General features: G+C 36.7%; 2 protein-coding genes across 3 annotated transcripts; both read left to right on the top strand.

The window, feature by feature from the left end:
- Positions 1-1454: 1454 nt before the first annotated feature.
- LOC117926284 (cellulose synthase-like protein H1) lies at positions 1455-22328 on the top strand. Of its 2 annotated transcripts, XM_034845368.1 has the most exons (9): positions 1456-1851; positions 1950-2274; positions 2549-2677; positions 3542-3658; positions 3729-3941; positions 4050-4173; positions 4277-4464; positions 21212-21562; positions 21660-22328. In XM_034845368.1, exons 1-9 carry the CDS (start codon positions 1589-1591, stop codon positions 22203-22205), a joined length of 2256 nt encoding a protein of 751 aa, XP_034701259.1. In that variant the 5' UTR covers positions 1456-1588; the 3' UTR covers positions 22206-22328. The 2 variants fall into 2 exon arrangements, with proteins under 2 accessions (XP_034701260.1, XP_034701259.1); XM_034845369.1 differs by lacking the exon at positions 2549-2677 and having other exon boundaries at positions 1455-1851.
- A 3107-nt stretch (positions 22329-25435) lies between these two features.
- LOC117926050 (cellulose synthase-like protein H1) lies at positions 25436-26118 on the top strand. The gene is made up of 3 exons (XM_034845136.1): positions 25436-25565; positions 25636-25848; positions 25957-26118. The coding sequence occupies exons 1-3, from the start codon at positions 25554-25556 to the stop codon at positions 26116-26118; spliced, it is 387 nt and encodes a 128-aa protein (XP_034701027.1). The 5' UTR covers positions 25436-25553.
- Positions 26119-27743: the final 1625 nt, after the last annotated feature.

Genomic DNA, 27743 nt, shown 5'->3' with positions numbered 1-27743 from the left:
TTAGTTTGTAGTGATTTTATTAGTAAAACTTGTATAAAAAAATTACTATTAGGGAAACTTAGAGTCTATTTGAGAACTGTTTTTAAAAATATAAAAAAAATTGTTTTTCAAACTTGAAAACACATTTGATAATTTTTTGACAAAAAATAGTCTTTTGAAAACTTGTTATGAAAAAAAGGTGTTTTTTGAAAACATATTTTAATTATTTTAAGTTGTTTTAACTTATTTTCTTGAGATTATTTAAAAAAAAGAATTATACAAATATGAAGAATTATTTTTTTTAATAAAATATTTGGAAACATAAAAAACACTATTAGAATATTCTAAGTTTCTAGATAGACTTTTGTTTAAAATAACATCAAAGCCTGGTTTTGAAAACCAATCTCAAAAATGGTTTTTGAAAATTATTTTTGAAAACATTCCTAATAAGATCTTTAGTATTTGAAAATAAATGAAAAAAAAGTCTTCAATGGTATTTTGGCAATTTATATAATAAAAAGTGATTTTTAGAAGAAACATCAATTAAGTCTTCTCTAGATTTTTAACTGAAAATAATCTTTTAAACTTAGGTGGTGTTTGTTTTTTTACTTGATTCTAAATAGAACCTTATTACTTAATAGTATTAAATATTAGGTTGTTTGTTTTTATAGTATTTTATTTTTATTAAGTATTAAAAAGTAAAAAAATCATTGTGTTATTTTTTCTATTTAGAAAAAGCCATATATTTTGACTTTTTCTATTTAGTAAAAAGTTTATAATAAGTCATGAAAAAGTAAAAAAAACAAACAACCTAAATTCTAAAACTAAATGGTTTTCAGCAAAAAGCCAAAAAAACAAACACCACCTTAGTCAAACACTTATTTTTAAAAAGGAAATTACGTCTACTTGATCTATCTGAGTCACTCCCAAACAAACTTTAAGTTATTTTGCACTTCAAATAATACTATTGAGTCGTTGTGTTACCACAGGACCTTCAAATATATAACATTATCAGAAACATTATTTTTTCAGTGGTAGAGAGAAATCTTGCAAACCATGCAGTGTATGTTGAATAAAATCCATGTGCATAAGACAAGACACAATTATATTTTTTCAGTAATAATAGTAATATTTTTGTGCAGGCCATGCGTGTTCAATGAAAAAAATCAAGGAAAACCGATTGATGGGGTTGCCTTCCAAGGAGTGGCTAGTTTGAAGGAAAGAATAAGCCCTGAATTTCATATATCATACACATAGCAGCCCATGTGACCTTCAAATATATGAAGTTAATAGTAATATTAATTATCATATTTTGTCGACTGTCCCCAGAAAACTCCAAATGGCATGCGGTTAATATACGTGATGGGGCACAAATAATGAATACGTGTTGAATAAATTCTTGTAATCAGACATAAAACATTTATATTGTAGCAGTAATATATGTGTAGGCGATACTTGTATGTCCAATGAGAAAAAAGTCAAGAAACAAGAGGAGAAACTACTGTTAGGTTTGCTTTGCAAGGAATGGCCAGCGCAACTATTAAGTCCAATAACATCTCCACAAACTACATACACCATCTATCCACCAAGTATCCTCCTCCATTTTCCAATGGCCAAACCAATCCCTTCACCTCTCTATGAAAAAATTCCCCAGAAAAACACACTCCATAGAGCCTTGGACCTCACCATCTTCTTCCTTCTTCTCTCTCTCCTTGCTTATCGTCTCCTTTCCCTCAAAAACAATGGCTTCACTTGGCTCATCGCCTTCCTCTGTGAGTCATGGTTCACCTTTATTTGGATTCTTAACTTCAGCTGCAAATGGAACCCTGTGTCCTACAAAACATACCCTGAACGTCTTCTACAATGTTATCGGTATCCAATAATGCTCTTAGTAAAACTCTTCGTGTGCTTTGGTGTTTTTTTCTGCCTTCAAATTTTATATATGACTATACTTATGATTTTCTGAACAGAGTTGATGAGCTTCCTCCAGTGGACATGTTTGTGACAACTGCAGACCCCATGCTGGAACCCCCTATCATCACTGTAAACACTGTCCTCTCCTTGCTGGCAGTTGACTATCCAGCTAACAAGCTTTCTTGCTATGTGTCCGATGATGGGGCTTCCCCTCTCACCTTCTACGCTCTCCTTGAAGCATCCAAGTTTGCTAAGCTTTGGGTTCCTTTCTGTAAGAAGTATGATATTCAAACTAGAGCTCCCTTTAGATACTTCTCCAGAGAGTTGTTACCATCCCATGATAATTCAACGGAGTTCCTACAGGAATACAGAAAGATAATGGTAGGCGCATTATTCCTAGTAGGAACCATAAGTGGTCCTTAATTATTTTAGTTCAACTTGGTGCAATTATTTATTTATTTAATAACAATGATTAGAATGCAGATGATCCTGAATCTAGAATTTTCTTCTCCAATCTATTGAACTATCTTTCTTTTTTTGTCCTTTTTATATATAAAATCTCCTTTAAAGAAAAAAATAAAAATAAAAATCCACTAGCAAGCAAGTTCGTGTCCAAGTTACGTGTTCAATTTTCTTTTTCTTCATCCCTCTGTAGGACGAATATGAAGAGCTTAGACGAAGAATTGAAGACGCAACCCTGAAGTCAATATCATATGAGTTTAGTACTGCAGATTTTGTCGCTTTCTTAAATATAAAAAAGGGAAGCCATCCAACTATAATCAAGGTATGTTTAGAGATATTACCGTTATTAGGTCTATTTGGATTGCTTTCTCATAAGCTAAAAAACAAATTTTTTAAGTTCAATAAAAGATTTTATGTCTGATTAATTTTATACTTATGGTTTAAGAAAAAGCTTAATATAAAAGTCATGAAAATCTTATTTCTTATAAAACCTTACACAAAAAGTCATTTTATGTTTAATACAAATCTTATGATATCAATATTACTTTTTAAAAATTATAACTTTAGCTTCAACTTTATTTTGTAGGTAGAGATTAAAAGAAACAAACAATCTCGAACGGGTCGGAATTGGTATAGAACAAAGGACCACTTAAAGCTAATAATAGGATATTAGAATGATAGTATAAAACTATTTGTTTTTGTCTTTTTCTATATTATATAAAAAAAAATAACTTTCTTTAATTAATAAAAAGATAAAAAGAAACAAACAATCTCAAATAGGTTGCAATCGATATAGAACAAATGACCACTTAAAGCTAATCATAGGAGATTAAAATGATAGTATAAAACTATTTGTTTTTGTCTTTTTCTATATTATATATAAAAAATAACTTTCTTTAATTAATAAAAAATAGTCATGCCATTAAAAAAAAAGTTTTATTTATTTGTATTTTGATTTATACTCTATTTCTTTGTTCTTGTACTTTATTGTATTTAAATTATATTTCTTTATATTTACGTTCAATGGTATGTTTAGATTAAAAGTTCAATACGATACTAAATTCAACAAGCTTGCCATGAGCTTCATTTAAGCTATAACTATTCGGTTACGACATGAGAGAGCTAGGGAGTTGTGGTGAAGGAAGTATTTGACAACATTTCTATAACCACGGATGTGACTTTGTAGGTTATATTGGAGAACAAGGAGAGCCGCTCTGATGGACTGCCACATCTAGTCTATGTATCCAGAGAGAAGGATCCCAAGCATCCACACCATTACAAAGCCGGTGCCATGAATGTTCTGGTAAGGAAGCTTCCTTGAATTAATATAATTACTGATCTCCCTCTTCTTCTGATTGTTTCTTGATAAACAGACCAGAGTCTCTGGAGCTATGACAAATGCTCCTTTCATGCTGAACGTAGACTGTGATATGTACGCCAACAATCCACTGATTTTTCATCATGCAATGTGTTTGCTCCTCGGTTCCAAGGATGAACAGGACTGCGGGTTTGTTCAGTCTCCACAATGCTTCTATGATGGACTAAAGGACGACCCATTTGGAAATCAGCTAGTAGTTTTGTATAAGGTATGCCAAATTTCAATAGCGAAGAGTGATCTCTTCCATACTATAGAGCACACGTAGTAGAAGCCTCTTTTATTTATTTTTCATTAATTGATATGTTTGTTGAATCAGTATCTGGGAAGTGGGATGGCAGGGCTTCAAGGACCTACGTACTCTGGAACGGGATGTTTTCATAGAAGAAAAGTTATCTATGGGTTATGGCCAGATGGCAGGATGGAGATTAAAGGAAGAAGTGGTATGCAGTCAATTTATTTGTCTTATGTATCATTCTAATTTTCTTAGGGGGATCTTAAAATTTTATATGAAACTAAGCATTACAATTTTCTACTTCTTGGTAGGAAAATTAACTGATGAGAGAATACAAAAAACATTCGGAAATTCAAAGGAATTCACCACAACAGCTGCAAGGATCTTATCCGGGCTGAGCGGGATTTCGCATTGTCCATATGATCTTTTGAATCGGGTTGAGGCAGCACAAGAAGTTGCAACTTGCAGCTACGAGTATGGAACTAGCTGGGGTACAAAGGTGAGCTGCAAATATTTAGAACAACAAGAATAGCACGTACCTCAAATAAAATCTGAAGTTGCAATGATTAGCACTTCCCTGTTATTTGATTAATTTAGCTGTAAGTTTACAAGATTGCTAAAGATGATCCCCTCTTGCTTCATGGCATAGGCTTTATATAGCCTCTCCCTCTGTCACTGCTTCACGCTTTGGTTCTGCTTTATGGACTTTAAGACGCATGGTGATAAAGAGTCATTGAGCTCAACTTTTTAGGGGCAGGTTGGTTAGTTAGGTCAACCTACAGGTCCGAGGTGGGTTGTCTTTCTTTTTGGTCCTTGCTTTGGGGTGAGGTGCTTTTGTGCACCTTCAGTATCCCCCTTCCCCCCTCCCAGCTTTGAGTTTTTCTTTTTGGAAGAGGTTAGAGCCTTTTCTTTTTGGGTTGTGTGCTAATGATGTTTAGGCAGTGCTAGTGCAATTTTCAATGGCGGTATACCCATTTTGGTTTCCTCCGTTTTGAGGCAGTTTCTTCCACTAATCTCATGTTTGATGGTTGAGATTTGTCCACGTGCCGCATCCTTAGCCTTTCCTCAATTGAGAGTTTTCTCTTTCAAATCCTACGCTAATTATTATTTCTTCCTTCAATAGTCGATAAGTATTATATCTCCCATTTTCTTTCTTCATTTATGGTTTTCTTCTTCTTCTTCTTATATTCCTGTTCCACCATATTGAAGAAATAAAAAAGGATGAATGCCTCTGGATCGATTGAATAGTTTCATGCTAAGTTTAATATCCTACTGTTAGTGGGACTTTGCTTCATGGATGATGGGGATGTAATCCTGGCCAAAGGGAGTCTAGTTGAAGGTGAGATGTTCTTGCCCAAAAGCTACTTCGAGGCTGGGCTTTGACTTCCACTTCTTCTATTGTTTAGAAGCTTAGTGTGTCATCTTCGACTTGTCTCGAACCAACTATGTATTAATATCGTTCGTTTGATCATGTCAATGATCGTGTTAGATTACTTAAGGGGTTTGAATATTTCAATGAGGGATGTTATGTACATCTATACTATGAAGTAGTCTCACATTCCTCATGAATGGTACTTGTTCGCTTGCTTAGGTGTGACTGGCTTCATCACCGGGGCACCCTTGACCAATAAAGACCTGAATTGTGGTATTGTTGCCATTTTGGCTGAATGAAAGCTTGGACCTTTTGAACCCGATGACCTTCCTAGGGTTCTAGAACACATGACATGTCACATTAGTTTTTAGTTTTACTTTTCCTCTTTTCTTTCAGAAAGGCGAATCTTAATAATGGACTACACCTAGAGGGGGGTTGAATAGGGTTGAATTATAAAAAAAAATGTTCCAACAAAGATTATCTAATTTTAGAAATTTTCAATGTCAATAAACTTTTATTTCAACAACTTTTCAATAAAACATAAAATCCATAAGCAAGTATGTATGTACCAACACTCTCCTAATAATTTATAAATGCAATTAACATGCAAATGCTTTAACACTCCTCAAAATTAATTCAAAAGAACAATTATCTCCTTAACTCATTTCAATTTACGACAAGATATCATTAACTAAAATGAACAAAAAAATTATTGAAGATATTCCATGGAAAATCACACTTATATCAGCTTAGATATCTTCCATTTAACATATATGCCCAAGTGACCAATGATATCAAAAACTGAAAATAAATCAAAGAGTAGAATGAGAGAATGAGACAACTGACACTAGATTTTAACGTGGAAAACCTTCGAAGAGATAAAAAACCAGGAGCCTATAATTGATAAAAAAACATCCACTATGAAGAATAAAAATTGAATACAAAGTTTTACTTAACTCAAGCCAATCAATCCCTTCTCGGAACATTTAACTAGTACCTTTTACTTTCAGCTTCTCACCTTCTTCTTCAGAAGCACACTTAGAGTCCACACCAAGATCGATCTTGATCTCTTCTTGAATCCACACAAGAAGAAAATGAGTTTTTACACAAACCCACAAATAATGAGAGATGAATGCTTAAGGAATCAACCCATTTTTCTTTTCAGAAAATCCATTTAAAATTTTTCTTGGAAAACTTGGATGTGATTTTCTTAGTATGCAAACAACCTAAAAAATGGTAAGGAATGAGGAGCTCTCTATCATGACTGCTAAAATCTCTCTTACCTAGAAATGAGAGAAGTTTGTATTTAAAAAGCAAAAGAAACCCTTAATCTGATGGCTGAAATTTGATCTTAAAAACAGGTTAGTTGGATTGATCTACCCCTGCGCCTAGATCGATCTAGAAACAGGGGAACTTACTACTTTTATCAAAAATTATTTTTCCCAACTTCCCTAACACTTTTTAAAATAATTCAAAGCAATCAACATATTGAAAAATAGTGTTGATTCAAATTCATTCAACACACGCTCGGTTATATACCTCGACCTCTTAGCAAAGTCTTAATCTTCAAAGGTCAAGTAGTTCAACCAACATATTGAAAAATAAGGTTGATTAATTTCATTCAACACACATGTGACTACATACCTCAACCTCTTAGTAAAATCTTAATATTTAAAGGTCAAGTAGTTTGGAGAAGAATTGGAAAACTGAGTTAAGAGACACTTAGGAATTTTGTCCGGAATTGCCAACCTAGCTAAACACTCAAACTTTCCTTCTTTGTAGATTCTCCTTGCCTTTACTTTTTCTTGTAGTGATAGAGGATACCGAGGTTCTAGAGATTAGTGATTCCTATCGAGCTGAGATCATTGGTGATTCAAAATCGACATTGCTTTCGTGACTAGAAGGTTCTGTTGAAGCCAACCCAATTGTATGCCAGTTTCATCTCCTTGGGTTTGATTTCTCCTACCCCCAACCTTTCTTTCATCAATTCGAAGGAGTGACTTCTTTGGAAAAAAAATTCCTGCTCTTCACACCTCCTTTAGTAGCTGATCCTATAAAGAGGAAGCGTGAGCAACCTTTGTTGAAACAATCTTCTTCGGATGGGAAGTCTCAAAACATTGGGTCAAACACTAGGGGCTTGTTGAGTCACTGACAATCTCAAATGATAGAGCAAGGCTCGTTCAAGTGTTAGGGTAACCCATTCTTTTGGGACCTTGAAGAGTAAGACATTATTTTTCTCCACTTCGATCAATCTCATTGTAAGTTTTGAAGATGCATAAGATTCTACTAAATCTAAAGCTCCAAGAATGATAGGTGGAGCAATGGAGAAAGACACTTCAGATTGCAGGGACATAAGGAAGGTTGTGGCCATGTCGTCCTCTATTGTAGTATATGACTCATATTGAGTGAGAAACATATGTGGAGAGAAAAAAAAAATGGCAAATGCTGGAGTGGAGTGTAGTGTATGGTTCGGGGGTATTTTTAGAATTTCAATACTTAAGGGTTAATATAAATACCCCTTTATGTAACCTTAATTTTGATACAGTGAAAGTCTTCTTCCCTGTTGTGGACGTAGGCATTCTACCGAACTACATTAAAATCAGTATATTTTCTTTTGTTTTCTCAAATCTCTTCATTAGGAACCCTTCCTAACCTAAGTTCTAAAGGGGGAAAAGATTCTGAGTTTGAGATGCTTTTTGTTGGTGGGGATTTACTTTCGGTGGTTGAGGTAGCTAAGTGGTCAACTCTTCCTAGTGATGCCAAATTTATTTCGGGTTTTCCTAATCCTGAGGTGGTAGATAAATCAATTAGGCTGAGCTATTGGGTGCGAATTGAAGTTTTTGTTTCCTTTTCCCTATGTTTTTATGTTCCATGTGGGTCATTGAGTTGGCTTATAGTTTCTGTTTTATGTGTTTTCCTCATCCATGTAGGCCTTATAGTTCAACCTGGTTATTTGTCAACATCTTAATTCGTCTCGACTAAACTAGGTCGGGTTGAGGGACCAAGTGAGAGTATGTCCTCCCAAGTGGAGGTCATCTCAAAAGAGTTGGTCATGTTAAATCCAAGTTGGAGGTTGAGTGGAACATTATCACCAATTTCCAGCAAGAGATTGTGTCTCTTAGGGTTTGTTTTAGGGACTTGGAGTCTTGCTAGAAGTCACTTTCTAAAGAAAAAGATGACTTGAGCAATCTTTTGGAGGAGATTAGATGAGCCAAGATGATGTGCGAATTGGACCTATTCCACTTGCAAGAAAACTGAGACAAAGAGAAAGAAAAAGTTTGTGACGAAGTTTATATGCAACTTACTAGTGACTTGTTGGCCCGTGATAAGCAGAACCAGAATGAGGGATACGTTCTTGGTTAGAGTATTTGAAGCTTGGAATTGAGTCTTTTGACCCTCTTGAGTTTGATTTTGGTAGTAAATCTGACAGGTCTTCTGACCAGTTCCTTATGAATGATCATTTTCTGGGTACGAATGGTGGTCTTACAAAATTGGATTTAGAGGTGAATTTTTTTTTTTTTTTTGAAATCTTATTGACTGTAAGGATTTTGGTGTTTCAAGGAGCTTGGGTTGGCTGGTGGACATCAGGATGAGCCAAGAAAAAGACAAGGTAGTTGCAAGAGCTTAGGTGTTGTTCATGAGGTAGTTATTGAGGCTTTTAGATCAAAGGAAGACGAGGCAACGAAGAATGCTACTCTTTCTGTTTCCTTAGTCACTAACTCTTCTTAATTCAAGGGTGATACCTTAGAGATTGACATTAATACTTCTTCAAAGGAGTCTGGGCTTTTGTTGGAGAAAGATTCTTTTAGACTTGAAATTGCTTTACCACATTAATACCTCTTCAAAGGAGTCTGGGTTTTGTTGGAGAAAGATTCTTTTAGACTTGAAATTGCTTTACCATTGGAAACCTGACAATACTTTGTCCTAGCCGTCTTTTTCCTCTCTGTTTTTGTTTTGGAAATGTTTGCCCTGTTTTAGACTATATGAGATATTTCCTTTGTAGTGAACGATATGCTAAAAACAAAATTTTCTTTTGGCAATTCTATGTGTTGTTGTGTAAGTTAGGGAAAGAGATGATTTTGTGTTGTAGGTAGAATGCTCTCACTTCTTACCAAGAGGTAGGGTCCTACTAGGGGCAGGTACAATCAACATGGGTTGGCAAATACAGTCGAAGCTCTATATAATGACCATTCAAGCCTTTTTAATTTTTTGGCTATGTTATGGTGTTGCGGCTTATATGCTTGCTTGTATTTAAGCTTTCCTGGAGGTTGCTTACCCAAATTTTCCCATTCTTACATTGCATAGTTAAGTTAAAGCGAACCAAATTTATTTAATACATAATCAGTTATGCATAGTACTTTTTAAGGTGTATCCGGTCCCAAGGTTTAGGTATGGGTGTCCCATCTGGTTGTACTAGGCAACATGCTTCAGTTCAATACATTTTAATAACCTAAAGCGACCTTCCTAAGTTGGCACAAACTTGCCTTCATCCGCATGTCTATTTGGATCATGTATAGCTCGGAGTACCAGATCTTCCCTTTTATATGGGTTGATGTTGGACTTTTTGGTTGTATGCTCTTAACAGTTGTTGGTATATGCAACTATTTGAATGACCACCTTCTCATGCCTTTCCTCCAGGAAGGTGGTGGTTTCGACCAGAGTCCTTTGTTTGTCTTTCCCTTCATAATATTATACAAAAATGGTTGACATTCCTATATTAATTGGTACTAACCTCCGCTTCGTAGGAGTTTCCTTAGTTGTCATGATGTGAGGTGTGGCCCAGTATGCCCATAGGATTACTGGTAGCTTTTCGACCCATTTGGCTTTAAATATTTCCAAACTTTTTTTGAGTGCTGCGAGTATTGTTCTATTACTAATTTCTACATGTCCATTACCTTGGGGGTAAGCCAGAGTTGATAAATGATGATGGATACCCAATTCTTGGCATAAATCCTTAAACTCTTAGGATTTAAACTACATTCTATTATTGATAGTGATCTCGATCTTGTGGACTGCTGAACCGACAAACGATGTTCTTCTAGAGGAAAGTGTGGATGTTCTTCTCTCTTATTTGAGATAATGGTTCTGCTTCAATCCACTTTGTGAAATAGTTAGTGGCAACTAGGAGGTAGTGTCGTTGAGCTGTTGATATAGGTAATGACCCAATCAAGTCTAACCCTTAATGAACAAAGGGCCAAGTTGTACTAGTCCGGTAATATTTCTATGGTGGTAGGTGTCGTAGAAGGGCATACCTTTGACACCTCTCACAAGCCTAGACAAATTGCATCACATATTTTTGCACGTAAGGCCAATAGTATCCCAGACTAAGGGCTTGGTGCATCAACATTCTTTTGCCATAGTGATTTCCACATTGCCCTTGATGTATTTCTGCCAAGAAATACTGGGATTCGAGATGTGATAAACATTGGAGGTAGGGACCTTGTGTGGAATGTAAATATAACTATTTATCAATAATTGTATATTGCAAGGCTTAAACTCAAAGTTTATGTGCATTTTTTTTTAGTCCTTTGACAACGTTCCATTTTTTAAGATATTTATAGGAATGGTGTCCTCCAGTCTTCTTCATTGATAGAGTTACTGCAGTTTACACCAATTCGCATCTGTATATGCTTGGTTGCTCTTGATATTCCAAGCTGACACTTTGCTGCTTGTCCACCCTAAGATGTACTGCTAGGTTAGCCAATAGGTCAACGATCACATTTTTCTCCCGCGGAATTTGTTCAATATTGAATTTGTTGAAGGTTTGTTTGATTTCATTGACTCTAGATAGATAGGCTCCCATTCGATCATCTTTGGCCTCATATTGAGGCAGGACCTGACATACGATAAGTTTGGAGTTCCGAGTATACTTGGATTTTTCAGGCTCCTAAAAGTCGAGATACTTCTAATCGACGAAGTAAGGCTTCATACTTTGCTTCATTTTTGGATGCTTCGAATCCAAGTACAATGCTTTTGTCTGTACTTCCGAATGGGGTTTCCATGTGGATTCCAATCCTTGCACCATGTTGGTTTGAAGCCCCATCTACATAGAGAACCTAAAACTCCTATGGCCTTGGTTTGTCTCTGGTTTAACTCCTTTTGTGAACTCAGCCACAAAGTCTACTAACACTTGCTCTTTTAATTGTAGTATGTGGTTTATAGCTCATGTTGTATTCGCTCAACTCCAAAAATCATTGTAGCATCTTTCCAGATGGGTCAAGTTTGCAGAGGACGTTTCTGATTGGTAAGAAGTTAATACGATGATGGTATGCACTTGAAAGTATGATTGAAGCTTTCAAGTAGCAACCAATAAGGCCAGGGTTAACTATTCCAATTGGGGATAACTGAGCTTAGTGTTCAACAATGCTTGAAAGTATGATTGAAGCTTTCGAGTAGCAACCAATAAGGCCAGGATTAGCTATTCCAATTGGGTATAACTGAGCTTAGTGTTCAACAGTGCTTTGCTTACATAGCAGATTGGTGTTTCTTTATTTTTTTCGTTTTGAAACAAGATAACACTTACGACCTGTCTAGAGATTGCTAGGTAGATGTATAATTTCTCATGAGGTTGGGCCATTGAGAGGGGATTGACGGGTGTGATAGGTGGTTTTTTTAGTAGTTTGAAGGCTTCAGTATATTTCATGTCCTACAGCAATTTTTTTTTTTTTTTTAGAAAAACAAAAATGGGTTTACACTTGTCAGTTGATTAGGATATGAAACTAGATAAGGCTACTATTTTTTCGGCTTCTTGTACCTTATTCTGTGTAGTTGGGATCTTCATGTTGTGTATGGCACGGATTTGGTCCAGGTTTCACTTACTGCCCTGCCCTGTTTCCAAATGCCCTAAAAATTTTCCACTGGCAACTTCAAAGATGCATTTAATTGGATTAAGCCATATCTCGTGCTTGAGTATAGTGGCCAATACTTCGGCTAGGTGTTGGGGATGATCATTGGCCCTTTTACTTTTTACCATCAAGTCGTCCATGGAGACCTCCCTTCCTATTTGTTACTAGAATACTCATGCCATTTTACGCTGAAAGCCATTACCTTGTAACAATATGTTCCTTGCTCCGTAATGAAGACAGTTTTTTCCAAGTTGTCAAGGTGCATGGGAATTTGGTTGTATCCACTGTATGCATCTAAGAAGGTCAATACCTCGCGCCCAACGACGGAATCCACTAGCTGATCTATACAAGGTAGCGAGTAATTGTCTTTTGGACAAGCCTTGTTGAGGTTAGTGTAATCTACACACATCATCCATTTCCCGTTCTTCTTTGGTACGATCACAACATTGGCCAGCTAGGTTGGGTATTTGACTTCTCGTATGATGGCAAGTAGCTTTTTTAAACTTTTCTCATATGATTTGATTTTTAAATGGTGCAAAACGACTTTGTTTTTGCTATATCGGTGGGAAATGGGGTTCGACATTGAGCTAATGACTATAGACTTGCGGATTTACCCTTGGCATACCCTGTGGTTGCCAAGCAAACACGTGCACATAGGCTCGTAAACACTCTTCTAGGCTTTCCTGCAAAGCGTCATCTATTACTTTTCATTGTTGCTTTGCTTTCCTATCACGATTTCCCAAGTGGGCTTTGCTACTTTCTATCGTTTTTGATCTTCTTTTGGCTTGGTCAGGGAGGAGGAATTTCTTTAATTGCTATTTGTCAGGAGTTACCAAGGGTAGTGGTCTCACAGTTGTAGGTTTTGCATACATTATAGCTAGATGGCAATGCCAAGCAGTGAGCTGGTTTCCTAATACTTCATGTATTCCTTTTGGAGTTTGCATCTTAATCTTTTGATGCTAGGTCAAGGTCACCACATGGGTGGCATGTATCCAGGGTCGACCTAGAATGGCATTGTACGGGGAAGTGGAGGTTTCAATTAGGAAGTGGGTTGGGGTTTGTGGTTGATTTGATCACCACCTCCAAGGTTAGTTTTCCTGTGCTTTGGTGGTTTTGCCATTGAACCCAACCAAAATGGTCTAACTTGGTTCCACTCTTTGATGCTCTTGGTCCATTAATTGGGAGCAACCATAGAAAAAGATGTTGGTGGAACTCCTAGTGTCAACTAGAATCCTTTGGACTTGGTATGACCTAATATGTAGGGTGACTACCATGGGTCACTGTGGGGGAGAGACGTGTCTAAGGTTTTGGGCAATGAATTCTATCACTGGTTCCCATATCCTGTTGAACTATTATACTCGAGCACACTAATGTGGTAGGTTAAATATGGTGTTGTTGCTGGACGACTCTTTGGCGTACATGCATAACAAATCAATTTTGGGTCTTGTTACTGTAGGTGTCGATAATATGTATAGATGGTGCCAGGTTGTCATCTATTTTGAGGGATGGTAGTTCATCTTGTTCCTTTGCCTCAACCGAGGTTGGTCATCGTGGATCATATTTCTTTTCATATTGTTGTAATCCTTTGCACCACACTATATTCTCAAGATATCGATGTAGTGCCTTACAATGATTTGTTTGATGTCCATGAATGTGATAGTAATGGAAATACTTGGATTTATCTTGCTATTCGGAAGGCTAGACGGGTGATGGAGGCCATCAGAAGTTCGGGTCACCTTTTAGTTTAGCCAACAATTCTTGAGGTGAGGTCGTGAATTCTACTCGGGTAGCGGGGGATTTTTTTATTGAATCTTGTTTGTTTTCTTAGGTCCAACTCCTCAATTTGAGGTATGTTTGAGTTGTGTGATCTTCCTTTTGTTATCTACGACCCCTAACTCTTCTTCCATGTTGGCGTATCTATTTGCTTTTGCTAAGAGTTCCTCCATGGCAGTCAACCCACTTTTCGCCAGTGATTGTAGTAGAGGGCTTCTAGGCTGTAAAGCCTTTCTGAAGGCAACAATTATCGTCCGCTGGTCATTGCTTTCCACTTGGACCATTTTAGTGATGAACTAGTGGGTGAATTTTTACAATGATTTCGTTGTTGCTTGCTTCAAGTTGAACAGATAATCTACACTTCGTCTCGTTGCAGGCATCTCAGGTCATAAACTAGTCACACGATTGCGTGAAGCTGTTTATGGAATGCAGTGGAAGCTAATGGAACGACGTTAGGGATGACCCATGCAAGCTGGTGGGAAAGACTCAGTAGAGCAGTCCCTCTCGAACATCCACAAGGGTCATGAGTTACTGGAAATGATATATGTGTCACTGGTTCCATCATAGAGGTTGAATTTTGGTGGGACGTGATAGGTATAGAGAAATATACTGCTGGATTAAATAAACTATTTCCTCATCCCTTATTCAATTGATCTGTACGTAAATATATACAACATCACAGAGAACTATTTTAGGAAATATTTACAGCAATTACTATGACAAAATAACTATACACCAATCTCGGCTAATAATCACATAAATAGAAATAGATCAAAGACTTTATTCAAATGGCTTGATTGTAGGCTGAAATCATGAAGGTTTGACTTGATCTTGATTTTGGCAATCTTCCTTAATACGCCCTCGCAAGATTGAGCTTCCATCGGCAAGACCAATCTTGGTACGTAACAATTCAGTCCGTTGCCGTGACAAGGGTTTTGTCAAGAGATCAGCAAGTTGATCTTGCGTGTGAACATGACGAACATGAAGGGTCCCATTTTGAACAAGCTCTCGGACAAAGTGTAAATCAATCTGAATATGCTTCATGCGAGAATGATTAACTGGATTAAAACTCAGATGTGTGGCGCCAAGATTGTCACATAGCAACAAGGGAGGCACCTTGAGTGGAAAACCGAGTTCATGAAGTAAGGAGTTTAGCCACACAGTTTCAGACGTAGCATTGGCAAGAGCACGGTATTCAGCTTCCGTCGATGAGCGAGCAACAGCTCGTTGTTTCTTGGAGCTCCAAGAAATGGGATTTGTGCCAAGAAAACTAATATAAGCCGAAGTAGAGGTTCTGTCATCCACATTCCCTGCCCAGTCAGCATTAGAGAACGTGGTTAAAACTGAAGTTGTGTTTCTAGTAAGCTGAATACCATGAAAAATGGTTTGTTTCAAGTAACGAAGCAGTCTCTTCGTGGCTGTCCAGTGGGCTGTAGTTGGCTTATGCATGAATTGAGATAGCTTATTCACAGCAAACGAAATGTCCGGTCGGGTCAGTGAAAGATACTGAAGACTACCAATGACACGCCGAAAGTCAGTGATGTCAACAGGTGCTGTGCCATCAAACAATTTCAGAGAAGCAGATGTGGATAAAGGAGTGGACACATCCTTAGCACCAAGCATATTCGTTGTGGACAATAAGTCACGAATGTATTGATGCTGTGATAAGAACAGACCAGCACGAGTAGGAATAACCTCTACTCCCAGAAAGAAGCTAAGGTTTCCCATATCTTTTAGGGAAAACTTTTCACCCAATTTCTGAATTATGTGATCCACAAACTGAATATCATTGCCAGTAATTACAAGATCATCAACGTAAACCAAAAAATAGCAAATGATAGAACCATGTGTATAAATAAACAAAGAAGAATCAGCTTTGGAATTTTTGAACCCAAGCTGAAAAAGAGCAGTTCTCAGAGCTGTGTACCAAGCTCGAGGAGCCTGTCGAAGCCCATAAATGGCTTTTCTCAATCGACACACATGATCAGGCTTACTGGTATCTTTAAACCCTGGAGGTTGCATCATATAAACAGTTTCTGTGAGGGTTCCATGTAAAAAAGCATTGTTGATGTCCATTTGTCGTAAAGGCCACCCATTCATCACGGCTATAGTCAAAACACATCGAATAGTGGCTGGCCTAACAACAGGACTGAAGGTTTCCTTGTAATCTAGGCCCGGTCTTTGAGTATAGCCTTTGGCCACAAGCTTGGCCTTAAATTTGTCCACTGAGCCATCAGCTTTGCGTTTTACTCTAAACACCCATTTACAGCCCACGGGTGTCCAGTTTGGGGGGGGGGGGTGGAACCAAATCCCAGGTTCCATGTTTCATCAAGGCAGTGAGCTCAGTGGACATAGCATCACGCCACTGAGGATGGTTCACGGCTTGAGTCACACAAGTTGGCTCAATTGCTAGAGGAATGGGATGTTTGGAAACCAAATGAAGTTGCTTGGGTTTAAAGATGTTGTTCATGGAACGGGTTGTCATTTTGTGGAGACGAGGGTTCCCAGTTTGAACACACGAAAGGGGAATGGAATGGGACTGAGATAAAGTAAGATCAGCGACTGTGTGTGTGTGAGTCGGATGAAGGGAGGAAGGAAGAACAGGGTCATGCGAGATGGGAACATCCGAATGAGAACCGGAATTTCTAAGAGCATCAGTCAAAGGAAAATTAGGAGAAGAGAGAGGGGGGTTACCTGGAGGTGATGGAGATGTAGCAGAAACATCGGCCGGAAGCACATGTGGTGGTGCCGAATTAGAGGAGTGCACGAACGGAATCACTTGAGGAGGAACTCGCATGGGCTGAGAAGAAAATGGAATAAAGAAGTAGGGCACAGATGAGAAGAAGACTCGGGTTGGGCTGGGCTCTGGGCTTGCTCGGATTGAAAAGGCAGTTGGGTCTCATCAAACAACACATGCCGAGACACATAAGTTTTGTGGGTCTTAAGATCCAAACAAATATAGGCATTTTGAGTTTGAGAATAGCCCCAAAAAAGACATGGAATGGACTTAGGTTGCATCTTGTGATTATTATATGGACGTGTAAGGGGATAGCAAAGCGAACCAATTTTTTTTAATTTAAGATAATTTGGTTTCTGTCCAAAAAGAGCCTCAAATGGGGACTTGTTGGTGAGAAGAGGAGTCGGTTGCCTATTTATGAGATAGGTGGCAGTTCGAAAAGCATGAGGCCAATATGAAAGAGGCAAGGAAGCATCCGAAAGTAAGGTGAGGCCAGTTTCAACAAGATGTCGATGACGGCGTTCAGAGACTCCATTTTGTTGCGGGGTGTAAGGAGCAGTAGTATAGTGACTAATGCCGTGAAGATTTAAAAAAGGTTTGAGAGAAATAAATTCACCACCATTATCGGAGTAAAGGGTTTTAATTTTGGCTTGAAATCGAGTTTCAACAAAAATTTTAAATTGTGGAAAAATAGTTGACACACTCGATTTGGTAGCCATGGGATAAAACCACATGTATTTCGTGTAGTGGTCCACAAAAAGAAGATAATAACGAGAACCATCAAGTCCCGTTGAGTGTGCGGGACCCCAAACATCCGTATAAATAATTTCAAGTGGACCAGTACTCGAAAGACTAGTTGTGCGAAAAGGTTGTTGATGAGATTTATTAATAGAACAAGAACGACATAACATGGACATTTTATTTGTAGTGGTAGGAAGAGAAAAAGTAGAAACAAGATTTTTAACAATGGGATAGGAAGGATGACCAAGACGCTTGTGCCACCCATCAAGCGACGTCCGTTCATGCACATTAGCAACCTTTTGTGAAAAATTTCCCACAAGTGATTCCGGAAAAATGTAAATGCCGTTCTCACATGAACCTCTTAGTAGGATCGCCCCCGTGATCGGTTCCTTCACAAGAAAATAAGATGGGTGAAACTCAACATATACATTATTTTGTGAGGTAAAATGATGAACAGAAATCAATTTTTTTTTAAGATTCGGAACACAGAGAGTATCACGCAAGATAAAGGTTCGATTGGGTGAGTGTATAGCTAAAGAACCAACATGTGAAACAGCCAAACTTGAACCATCACCCAGAACCACTTCATCGGTGCCGTCATATTGGGAGTGAATAGATAAATTCTGAAGATCACCAGTGATGTTGTGGGAGGCAGCGGAATCAAGGAGCCATTTTTGCTCTTTCATGGTAGAAGTTGTTGCACTGTTTGCAGTAATTTCACTGGGCTTCAATTGAGGACAATTTTTGGCCGTATGGCCCAACTCATCACAGAATTGGCATTTGGGCCTATAAGGCCGCTGGTTGTTGCTGGGCCGATTGGAACCATTGGGACGTCGACCATCACGATTTCCACTTTGGGCTGGAGCTTGCCCAGACTGACGCTGAGGCCCATTTGGCTTGCTATAGCTGCGTTGTTGACCTCTCGAAGAACCAGACTTCCTGGTTGTATAGTTTGTAGCGGTTACCAGTTGCTGAGTAGCAGTTTCAAGGCGGCGCAAATAATGTTCGTGGCCGACCAGAAGATCGTGGAGCTCCTCAAAGGCAAGAGACTTTTCGCGAGCTCGGATTGGTGCTGCAATTTCCCTGAAATCAGAACCTAAGCCATTAAGCACATAGAGGGTTAGGTCATCATCAGAAATGGGGTGGTCAATAATGGCAATTTCATCTGCCAGAGACTTCACAGCATGTAGATAATCAGAGATAGGCCGATTTCCACGCTGTATTAAGGTGAGTTCCTCTTTTAATTGCATAGCCCGAGTTCGTGATTTGCTAGCATAGAGGGTGTTCAATTTTTACCAAGCCTCATGGGACGTTTTTGCTGTTGCAATGAGTGGGGTGATGGTAGGGGAAGTGGAAGCAAGAAGGGCACTGAGTATAAGTTTGTCTTGTCGAACCCAATGAGTTTTGTGTAGGGCAGAAACAGAGAGATCACTCGAAGAGGGACATTGAGAGATGCCGGTGACATAATCAAGCAAATCATATCCTATGAGTAAGGCTTCAAATTGAGCACGCCATTGAGGAAAAGTAGGAGTCAATTTTTCATTAATCTGGGCAGTGATATTGAGAGCAACAAGAGTGGTTTCAGTGGAGGAAATGGGGTGGGTGTTAAGATGAATTTGAGGTTGTTCGGGTGAGGAAGACATTGGGGAAATGGGAGGGATCGACTCGTTGGAGAAGGGCTCTTATGATACCATATAGAGAAATATACTGCTGGATTAAATAAACTATTTCCTCATCCCTTATTCAATTGATCTGTACGTAAATATATACAACATCACAGAGAACTATTTTAGGAAATATTTACAGCAATTACTATGACAAAATAACTATACACCAATCTCGGCTAATAATCACATAAATAGAAACATATCAAAGACTTTATTCAAATGGCTTGATTGTAGGCTGAAATCATGAAGGTTTGACTTGATCTTGATTTTGGAAATCTTCCTTAATAGTGGGCACAGTTCTTCTTGGAACAAATGTAATGCAATAGAGGATTTAAATTTATTTCCCCAGCTTTGAGTGGCCTTGGCGAGTGAATTAGCTTGCAGTTTGATTTGTTGTACTTCCGTTGCCAATTTCTTGTATTTTCGTTCAAGATCCTCTGGTTTTTGGGTACGTTGAACCTTAAGAATGGCTGTTCAGGTTGTTGAGGCGCCCTGCATGCGGCTGATCACACTTCCCTCTAAAACCTGGTCATTTTTATGGGGGGCTCCCCTCCACGTGTCCTTCCCAGACTCAAGACCCTTTGGTTGATCAGGGCAAATGTATAACCCATCTGGAATCACTCTATCTAGACCAAGTTAAGCTCTGTTTGACACCAGAAGTAAGAAGTTTTCCTTCTTTCACAATGCCAGCCAAAATGGATAGACCAAATTGATTGACCTTTTAGACGGGCTCACAATGCTAGATGGAATAGACAGACCAAGTCAACTGTATATTTCAAACGGACAAATCAATCCAGTCAAGTCCTTAGGATTTTTGACATGTGTGGTTAACCACGCCTGATTCTAAACATTGACCTAGCCGCTTGATGCTTGAGCATCGGACTAGACGCTATCTACACCCAAAAGTCAATATCAATTAATTGTTATACACAATCCTAGACATTGGCAAACTAAATGAACAGTTAGCTACACGGTTCGAGATTTTGGCACAACAGTCAGCAAATGGCACTAATCAGCAACCCTTACTTGATGTGATTGCCTAGTCCACACAGTAGTGACGACGTTGACAGTCCGCGCAATCATCATTACAAGATAAGGACGGTGTTATTAGCTCTATATAAATCCCTCAAGAAGCACGAATAAGGTACATACGCTCATTCTTTCCCACAAAATAGTTAAAGTTATCCTCATTTGACTTAAGCTTCGAAGGGGTGTGCTTAGACCACCCGTCCAGACATCTTTCTGTGTAGGGAAGAAACCCGTCTGACTCCAGTAAAGTTGAACGAACTCCTCAACAAGTACGAATAAGAGAAGAAGTCCGTCTAACTCTAGTGAATCTGAACAAACTTGAATCCAATTGGCTCGACACCAACAATTCTAGGTTGATAGGTACACATTGTTTAAATTTCAACGCAATTGGCTTATTAGGCCGTCTTGTCGAATTAGAATATTTTCTATTTGCTGTTGGTGTTCTTACTGCTGTCATTCCAGCTTGTGAAGGATTTGTGATAGTTGGTTCTACATAGCATCTAACTTGTCTAGGTTGTGCTCGGATTTCCTTCCTCGTTTGCAAATTCTCCATTCATGGTTTCTTTGCTCATGCTGAGATGCTATTCTCAACATCATTCTCAACATCTTTTCCACAGACAAGGTCATTGAAGTTGCAATGATTAGTAATATCCTTTATTATTATTATTATTATTAGTTTAGCTATATAAGTTTAAAAGATTGCTAAAGATGGTCCCCTCTTGCTTCAAGGTGTAGGCTTTATATGGCCTCTCCCTCTGTCACTCCTTTAGGCTTTTGGTTATGCTTTATTGACTTTAAGGTGCATAGGATAAGAGTAGTTGAGCTCGACTTTTTAGGGATAGATCGGTTAGTCAAGTCAACCTGAAAGTCTCAGGTGGGTTGTCTTTCTTTCATGTCCTTGGTTTGGAGTGAGGTGATTTTGTGAACCAAAGTCTCCTTTTTCCCTTTAATTCTAATTTTTTTTTCATTAAATAAGGATTTACTTTTATTTTTTATTTTTGAAAAGAAACTGAACTAAACGTTACAGTAACCTTACTATAACCCTAAAATGTCTTGGTAATTACGTGGCTATCCATGTTCAGATTGGTTGGTTATATGGAACCACAACAGAAGACGTCCTCACAGGTATGAGGATACATGCAAGAGGTTGGAAATCCACAGATTGCCGGCCTGACCCTCCTGCATTTCTTGGGTGCGCACCCTCAGGCGGGCCTGCTGCACTTACCCAACAGAAGAGATGGGCCACTGGCTTCCTTGAGATCCTGTTCAGCACGAACAGCCCATTCATTGCCTCCTTCACTGCAAAGCTCCAATTTCGCCAATGCCTTGCATACGTGTGGCTTATTTCATGGGCTTTACGGTCAATTCCCGAGCTGTGTTATCTTGCTTTGCCAGCATATTGCATCATGGCCGGCTCACATTTCTTGCCCAAGGTGAGCAAAACTAAAACCATTCTGTTTTCCTCTTAAATGCATACATAGCATTAGTAGTAGTACTTCACCAACCTTTGTTTTATCGTCATTGACGCAGGTCCAAGAGCCAGCTGTGTTGATACCAATATTCCTCTTTGTCAGTTACAATTTTTACACTCTATTTGAATACTATGGAGCTGGGTTTTCAATCCGAGCATGCTGGAACAATTTGAGGATGGGGAGAATAACCACAGTGACTGCATGGTTATTTGGATTTTTCAGTGTCATTCTAAAGCTCCTGGGGTTATCGGAGACCGTCTTTGAAGTTACAAAAAAGGACCAATCTACTACTCCTGGTGAAGGCAGTGACAAGGATACTGGTCGGTTCACCTTTGATGGGTCTCTGATTTTTGTTCCGGCCACTACTCTTTTGTTGGTGCACCTGATGGCACTTGTTACAGCCTTGTTAGAACTATTTGATCATGTCGGGATCGAATCAAGAATAGGGGAGATAATATGTAGCGTGTGGGTGGTGCTATGCTTCTCGCCGTTTCTTAAAGGCCTGTTTGGGAAAGGAAAATATGGGATACCCACATCCACCATAAGCAAGTCAGTAGCTTTGGCATTGCTTTTTCTTGCTTGCACTATTACAGTAAGAAAATGATTTTATTGAAAACCGTACTGTTTATTTAGCATAATTGTTTATCAAGTGTGTTATGACAAGTATCATCCGGTTTAGTGTACGAACAAATTTGTTGCAATTATAATGGCAGTTTGCTTTTCACCATTGCCGTAGCAGCAGCAGCTCCATGAACTGAAATGAAGAAATGATCACAAGCAGTTAAACCATCCAAAAGTTTATACGGTTGAAAATTGGTAAATAATATATATTAAATAGAATAAAAATATTTGAAAAAGTAAGATCAACTTTTTACTTTTCAACCAAAAAAAAAATATTAAAATGCATTTATTTGATATGAGTTTAATTAATATATTTTTAAAAATATAATGACTAAAGAACCTTATTTAACATTTTCATAAATTAAAAAAATAAGTAATTTAACAATATTGTATAGGTGGAAACAATACATATATACCCTTTTTTTAATTAGAAATATTTTCTCTTTTGCTTCTCTTTCTTCTTTCAATTAAATTGTTTTTTAGTCATTATGAGTAATTTCTCTAATTTCAAAAGCTAAAAGGTAAAACAAATTTATTTTTAAATTCTTATGAAACTTAGGTGGCGTATATTTTTTGGTTGAATAAAAACAGTCAAATTAGATTTTTTTTTATTTGGTTAAAGCTATATATTGTCAATTTGTTCATATTTAGTTGTTGTGAGTTTTTAAAATTAGAAATGATGTGAGTGACAAAAAAAATCATCAAGATATTTGAATGCTCATGAATGACGGGCGGCAGGGGGTGGGTGTGGTGGTGGTTTTAACACCTAAGGTTGCCTCTTAGGACATGCAAATGCCCTAGGGCATTTGAATGCTTGCCCTTAATTATCTCTTTATTTTTTGCAATATTTTGAGTTTTTCTCCATTTTAAATGCCCTTAATTATCTCTTTATTTTTGCAACATTTCAAGTTTTTCTCCATTCTTTTCATCCTAATTTCATATTTTAGTCATTCCATAAGTTTTTATCAACTTTAGATGCATACACACCTAAGAAAACCATTGATTTTGAAACGGTTTGAGGTTAGCCTTATAGTAGTCTGAAGTTAAATAGAAGGTTATAAGACGTAAAGAAATATGTCACATCCAATCGATAAAAAATATAACAAAATTGCCAACTAAATCTAACAAATCTAACAAATCAACAAGCCCATGTGGGAAGAAATTAGTTCCCTCCTATGATAAAAAGGTCAAGTGTGTAGTTAATCCTATAAGGATTTTTGATATTATCTTTTAGAAAAGAAATTTGGCTTTAAAAATCACCAACAAGGATTAAGATCAAGTGGTATCAGACTTGATTTTTAACCGTTGATAAAAAAGCTTAGGTGTGTAGTTAATCCTATATATATGTATGTATGTATATATGTATGTATGGAGAAATAGAAATCAACCTCCTTGTGCAATTGCAGTTGCCATAGTTATTATCGTGTAATGAATATTGTTTCATGTGGTTCATCTTTGAAACCCTACAATCACTACCCTGCAAAATGTGAAATGATATTCTATTTTGGTAATGCTTTATCTAAGCATGATAATAATTGACTAGGAGTAAAACATGTAAAATTATTTTCCTATTTGATTTAGGTTGAGGGTTAGTAGACACATCCATTGTTCCTCTCTTCACACCTAGCTCTTTATTGAGAAAAATAAAAAAGAAAGAGCAAGTGTAGGGAGAGAGAAAAATAAATGTATGTAACATCATCCCAAGTCATTAATATATATGATTGATAAAAAAAAATTGAATTATTTTCAAAGATACCCAAGAATCCTAATTTGATTGCTTCATTGACAAGTTTTTTGTGTCAAGTTATGGATGAAATAAGATATAAAAATAATTTATTGACTTAGGATATATATATATTTTTTCTTCTATTTTTCCTCTTTATTTTCTTTTCCTCTCAGTTTTCCCCAAATTTTTGTGAGAGCCAAACATGGCATTAATATTTTGATACCTTAGACCTTGAATTTTAGGCACTAGTGACTTTCATGGTAAAAAGGAGACAGAAAATTTAGGCAACAATACTAACTTAGAAATATATGTGCCCAAAAACATTTCTTCTTAAGGCCAATGTTTGTTTTATTTGTGGAGTCTCTTGCCCTTTCTCTAGCTTGATGATCAGAGGTTTTGTGGTCGATGGGGGCAGGAGGTCTCACCTTGAATTGTGTGATTGCAAAGACTGATTTATTGAGCCAAATCCAAGGAAAGAGAGAGAGCCAAAAAAAAAAAAAATCATAGTATTAAGCCAAAACATTGAACTAAAAGAAAGTTTTAGAATGCAATAACTTCATATTTGTGTTACAAACCGGGCTCGGTTTGATTGTTGAGAAAATGGGAGGAAAACACAGGAAAGACAGTTTTGAATCCCATGTTGTAAATATTAACAGGGTTGTAGGCTCCAATTGGCAGTTTAGACAATCTAGGAGACAAAAGAAAAGCATGTTCAAATCTATGTGGTACCTGTTTTCTCTATTTTAAAATTAAAAAAAAAAAATAGTAACTTTTATAAAAGATATAATAATTCTTAAAGGTTTATGGAAAGCAATGATTTTAAAAACAGTCTAAAAAAAATTGAAATATAAAATCTTTTTATGACTTTAAATTTAAAAATTCTTAAAAGTGATTTTTAACTATATAAATTAAATACATATTTTTTATACAAAATATTATGGGTGACAAAGTTTGATACGATTCATTAATACAATACGAACCCAACAGATTTTTCATTGGTTTGGATCAAATTCGTATTGATTTGTTAAACCCATTTAATAAATAGGTAATTTTTGGATTAACTTGCATAACATGAATTTGTTCTATTTAATAATCTTGCTATTAATTTAATACTATTTTAAAACTATTTAACTCATATTTGATTTATTTTAAATTTATTTTTAAATAAATAGATTAATTGAGTCATAAATATATTTGATTGAAATATTAATCATATAGACGTATAGATAACTTAACTCAATCTAATTATTAAATAGGAAAACTAATTATTAAATAGGTTAATGGGTTGTTCTTGTACTTTATTGCATTTAAATTATATTTCTTTATATTTACGTTCAATGGTATGGTTAGATTAAAAGTTCAATACGATACTAAATTCAACAAGCTTGCCATGAGCTTTATTTAAGCTATAACTATTCGGTTACGACATGAGAGAGCTAGGGAGTTGTGGTGAAGGAAGTATTTGACAACATTTCTATAACCACGGATGAGACTTTGTAGGTTATATTGGAGAACAAGGAGAGCCGCTCTGATGGACTGCCGCATCTAGTCTATCTATCCAGAGAGAAGGATCCCAAGCATCCACACCATTACAAAGCCGGTGCCATGAATGTTCTGGTAAGGAAGCTCCCTTGAATTAATATAATTACTGATTTCCCTCTTCTTCTGATTGTTTCTTGATAAACAGACCAGAGTCTCTGGAGCTATGACAAATGCTCCTTTCATGCTGAACGTAGACTGCGATATGTACGCCAACAATCCACTGATTTTTCATCATGCAATGTGTTTGCTCCTCGGTTCCAAGAATGAACAGGACTGCGGGTTTGTTCAGTCTCCACAATGCTTCTATGATGGACTAAAGGACGACCCATTTGGAAATCAGCTAGTAGTTTTGTATAAGGTATGCCAAATTTCAATAGCGAAGAGTGATCTCTTCCATACTATAGAGCACACGTAGTAGAAGCCTCTTTTATTTATTTTTCATTAATTGATATGTTTGTTGAATCAGTATCTGGGAAGTGGGATAGTAGGGCTTCAAGGACCTACGTACACTGGAACGGGATGTTTTCATAGAAGAAAAGTTATCTATGGGTTATGGCCAGATGGCAGGATGGAGATCAAAGGAAGAAGTGGTATGCAGTCAATTTATTTGTCTTATGTATCATTCTAATTTTCTTAGGGGGATCTTAAAATGTTATATGAAACTAAGCATTACAATTTTCTACTTCTTGGTAGGAAAATTAACTGATGAGAGAATACAAAAAACATTCGGAAATTCAAAGGAATTCACCACAACAGCTGCAAGGATCTTATCCGGGTTGAGCGGGATTTCGCATTGTCCATACGATCTTTTGAATCGGGTTGAGGCAGCACAAGAAGTTGCAACTTGCAGCTACGAGTATGGAACTAGCTGGGGTATAAAGGTGAGCTGCAAATATTTAGAACAACAAGAATAGCACGTACCTCAAATAAAATCTAAAGTTGCAATGATTAGCACTTCACTGTTATTTGATTAATTTAGCTGTAAGTTTACAAGATTGCTAAAGATGATCCCCTCTTGCTTCATGGCATAGGCTTTATATAGCTTCTCCCTCTGTCACTGCTTCAGGCTTTGGTTCTGCTTTATGGACTTTAAGACGCATGGTGATTTTATTAGTAAAACTTGTATAAAAAAATTACTATTAGGGAAACTTAGAGTCTATTTGAGAACTGTTTTTAAAAATAAAAAATTGTTTTTCAAACTTGAAAACATATTTGATAATTTTTTTGACAAAAAAAAGTCTTTTGAAAACTTGTTATGAAAAAAAAAGGTGTTTTTTGAAAACATATTTTAATTATTTTAAGTTGTTTTAACTTATTTTCTCGAGATTATTTTAAAAAAAGAATTATGCAAATATGAAGAATTATTTTTTTAATAAAATATTTGGAAACATAAAAAACACTATTAGAATATTCTAAGTTTCTAGATAAACTTTTGTTTAAAATAACATCAAAGCCTGGTTTTGAAAACCAATCTCAAAAATGGTTTTTGAAAATTATTTTTGAAAACATTCCTAATAAGATCTTTAGTATTTGAAAATAAATGAAAAAAAAGTCTTCAATGGTATTTTGGCAATTTATATAATAAAAAGTGATTTTTAGAAGAAACATCAATTAAGTCTTCTCTAGATTTTTAACTGAAAATAATCTTTTAAACTTAGTCAAACACTTATTTTTATAAAGGAAATTACGTCTACTTGATCCATCTGAGTCACTCCCAAACAAACTTCAAGTTATTTTGCACTTCAAATAATACTATTGAGTCGTTGTGTTACCACAGGACCTTCAAATATATAACATTATCAGAAACATTATTTTTTCGGTGGTAGAGAGAAATCTCCCAAAATATGCAGTGTATGTTGAATAAAATCCATGTGCATAAGACAAGACACAATTATATTGTAGTAGTAATAATAGTAATATTCTTGTGTAGGCCATATGCGTCCAATGAAAAAAATCAAAAGGAAAACCGCTTGAAGGAAAGAATAAGCCCTGAATTTCATATATGTAGTCGATTCAGAGTGCATGAAAAATATATAACTTTCTATATTAAAAGTTGGTTTTCAGATTTCATAAAATTGGTCTCGAAAACCATATATTTCCCAAATGACCTCGTCAAAACAAAAGTTTCCCAATAATCTTTTAAACTTAGTCAAACACTAATTTTAAAAAGGAAATTACATCTACTTGATCTATCCAAGTCACTCCCAAACAAATTTTAAGTTATTTTGCACTTCAAATAATACTATTGAGTCG

Source organism: Vitis riparia, chromosome 12 (genome assembly GCF_004353265.1).
Source record: "Vitis riparia cultivar Riparia Gloire de Montpellier isolate 1030 chromosome 12, EGFV_Vit.rip_1.0, whole genome shotgun sequence".
Classification (NCBI taxonomy): Eukaryota; Viridiplantae; Streptophyta; class Magnoliopsida; order Vitales; family Vitaceae; genus Vitis; species Vitis riparia.
The sequence above is the reverse complement of the archived record's forward strand: the minus strand, read 5'-3'. Positions and strand labels throughout refer to the sequence as shown.

Bases quoted from the DNA above. Each gene is read 5' to 3' on its own strand.
- LOC117926284 (XM_034845368.1), top strand. From the start codon at position 1,589: ATGGCCAAACCAATCCCTTCACCTCTCTATGAAAAAATTCCCCAGAAA. The intron at 3,942-4,049 runs GTATGCCAAATT...TTGTTGAATCAG, and splicing joins AGCTAGTAGTTTTGTATAAG to TATCTGGGAAGTGGGATGGC. The intron at 4,465-21,211 runs GTGAGCTGCAAA...ATCCATGTTCAG, and splicing joins GAACTAGCTGGGGTACAAAG to ATTGGTTGGTTATATGGAAC.
- LOC117926050 (XM_034845136.1), top strand. The intron at 25,849-25,956 runs GTATGCCAAATT...TTGTTGAATCAG, and splicing joins AGCTAGTAGTTTTGTATAAG to TATCTGGGAAGTGGGATAGT.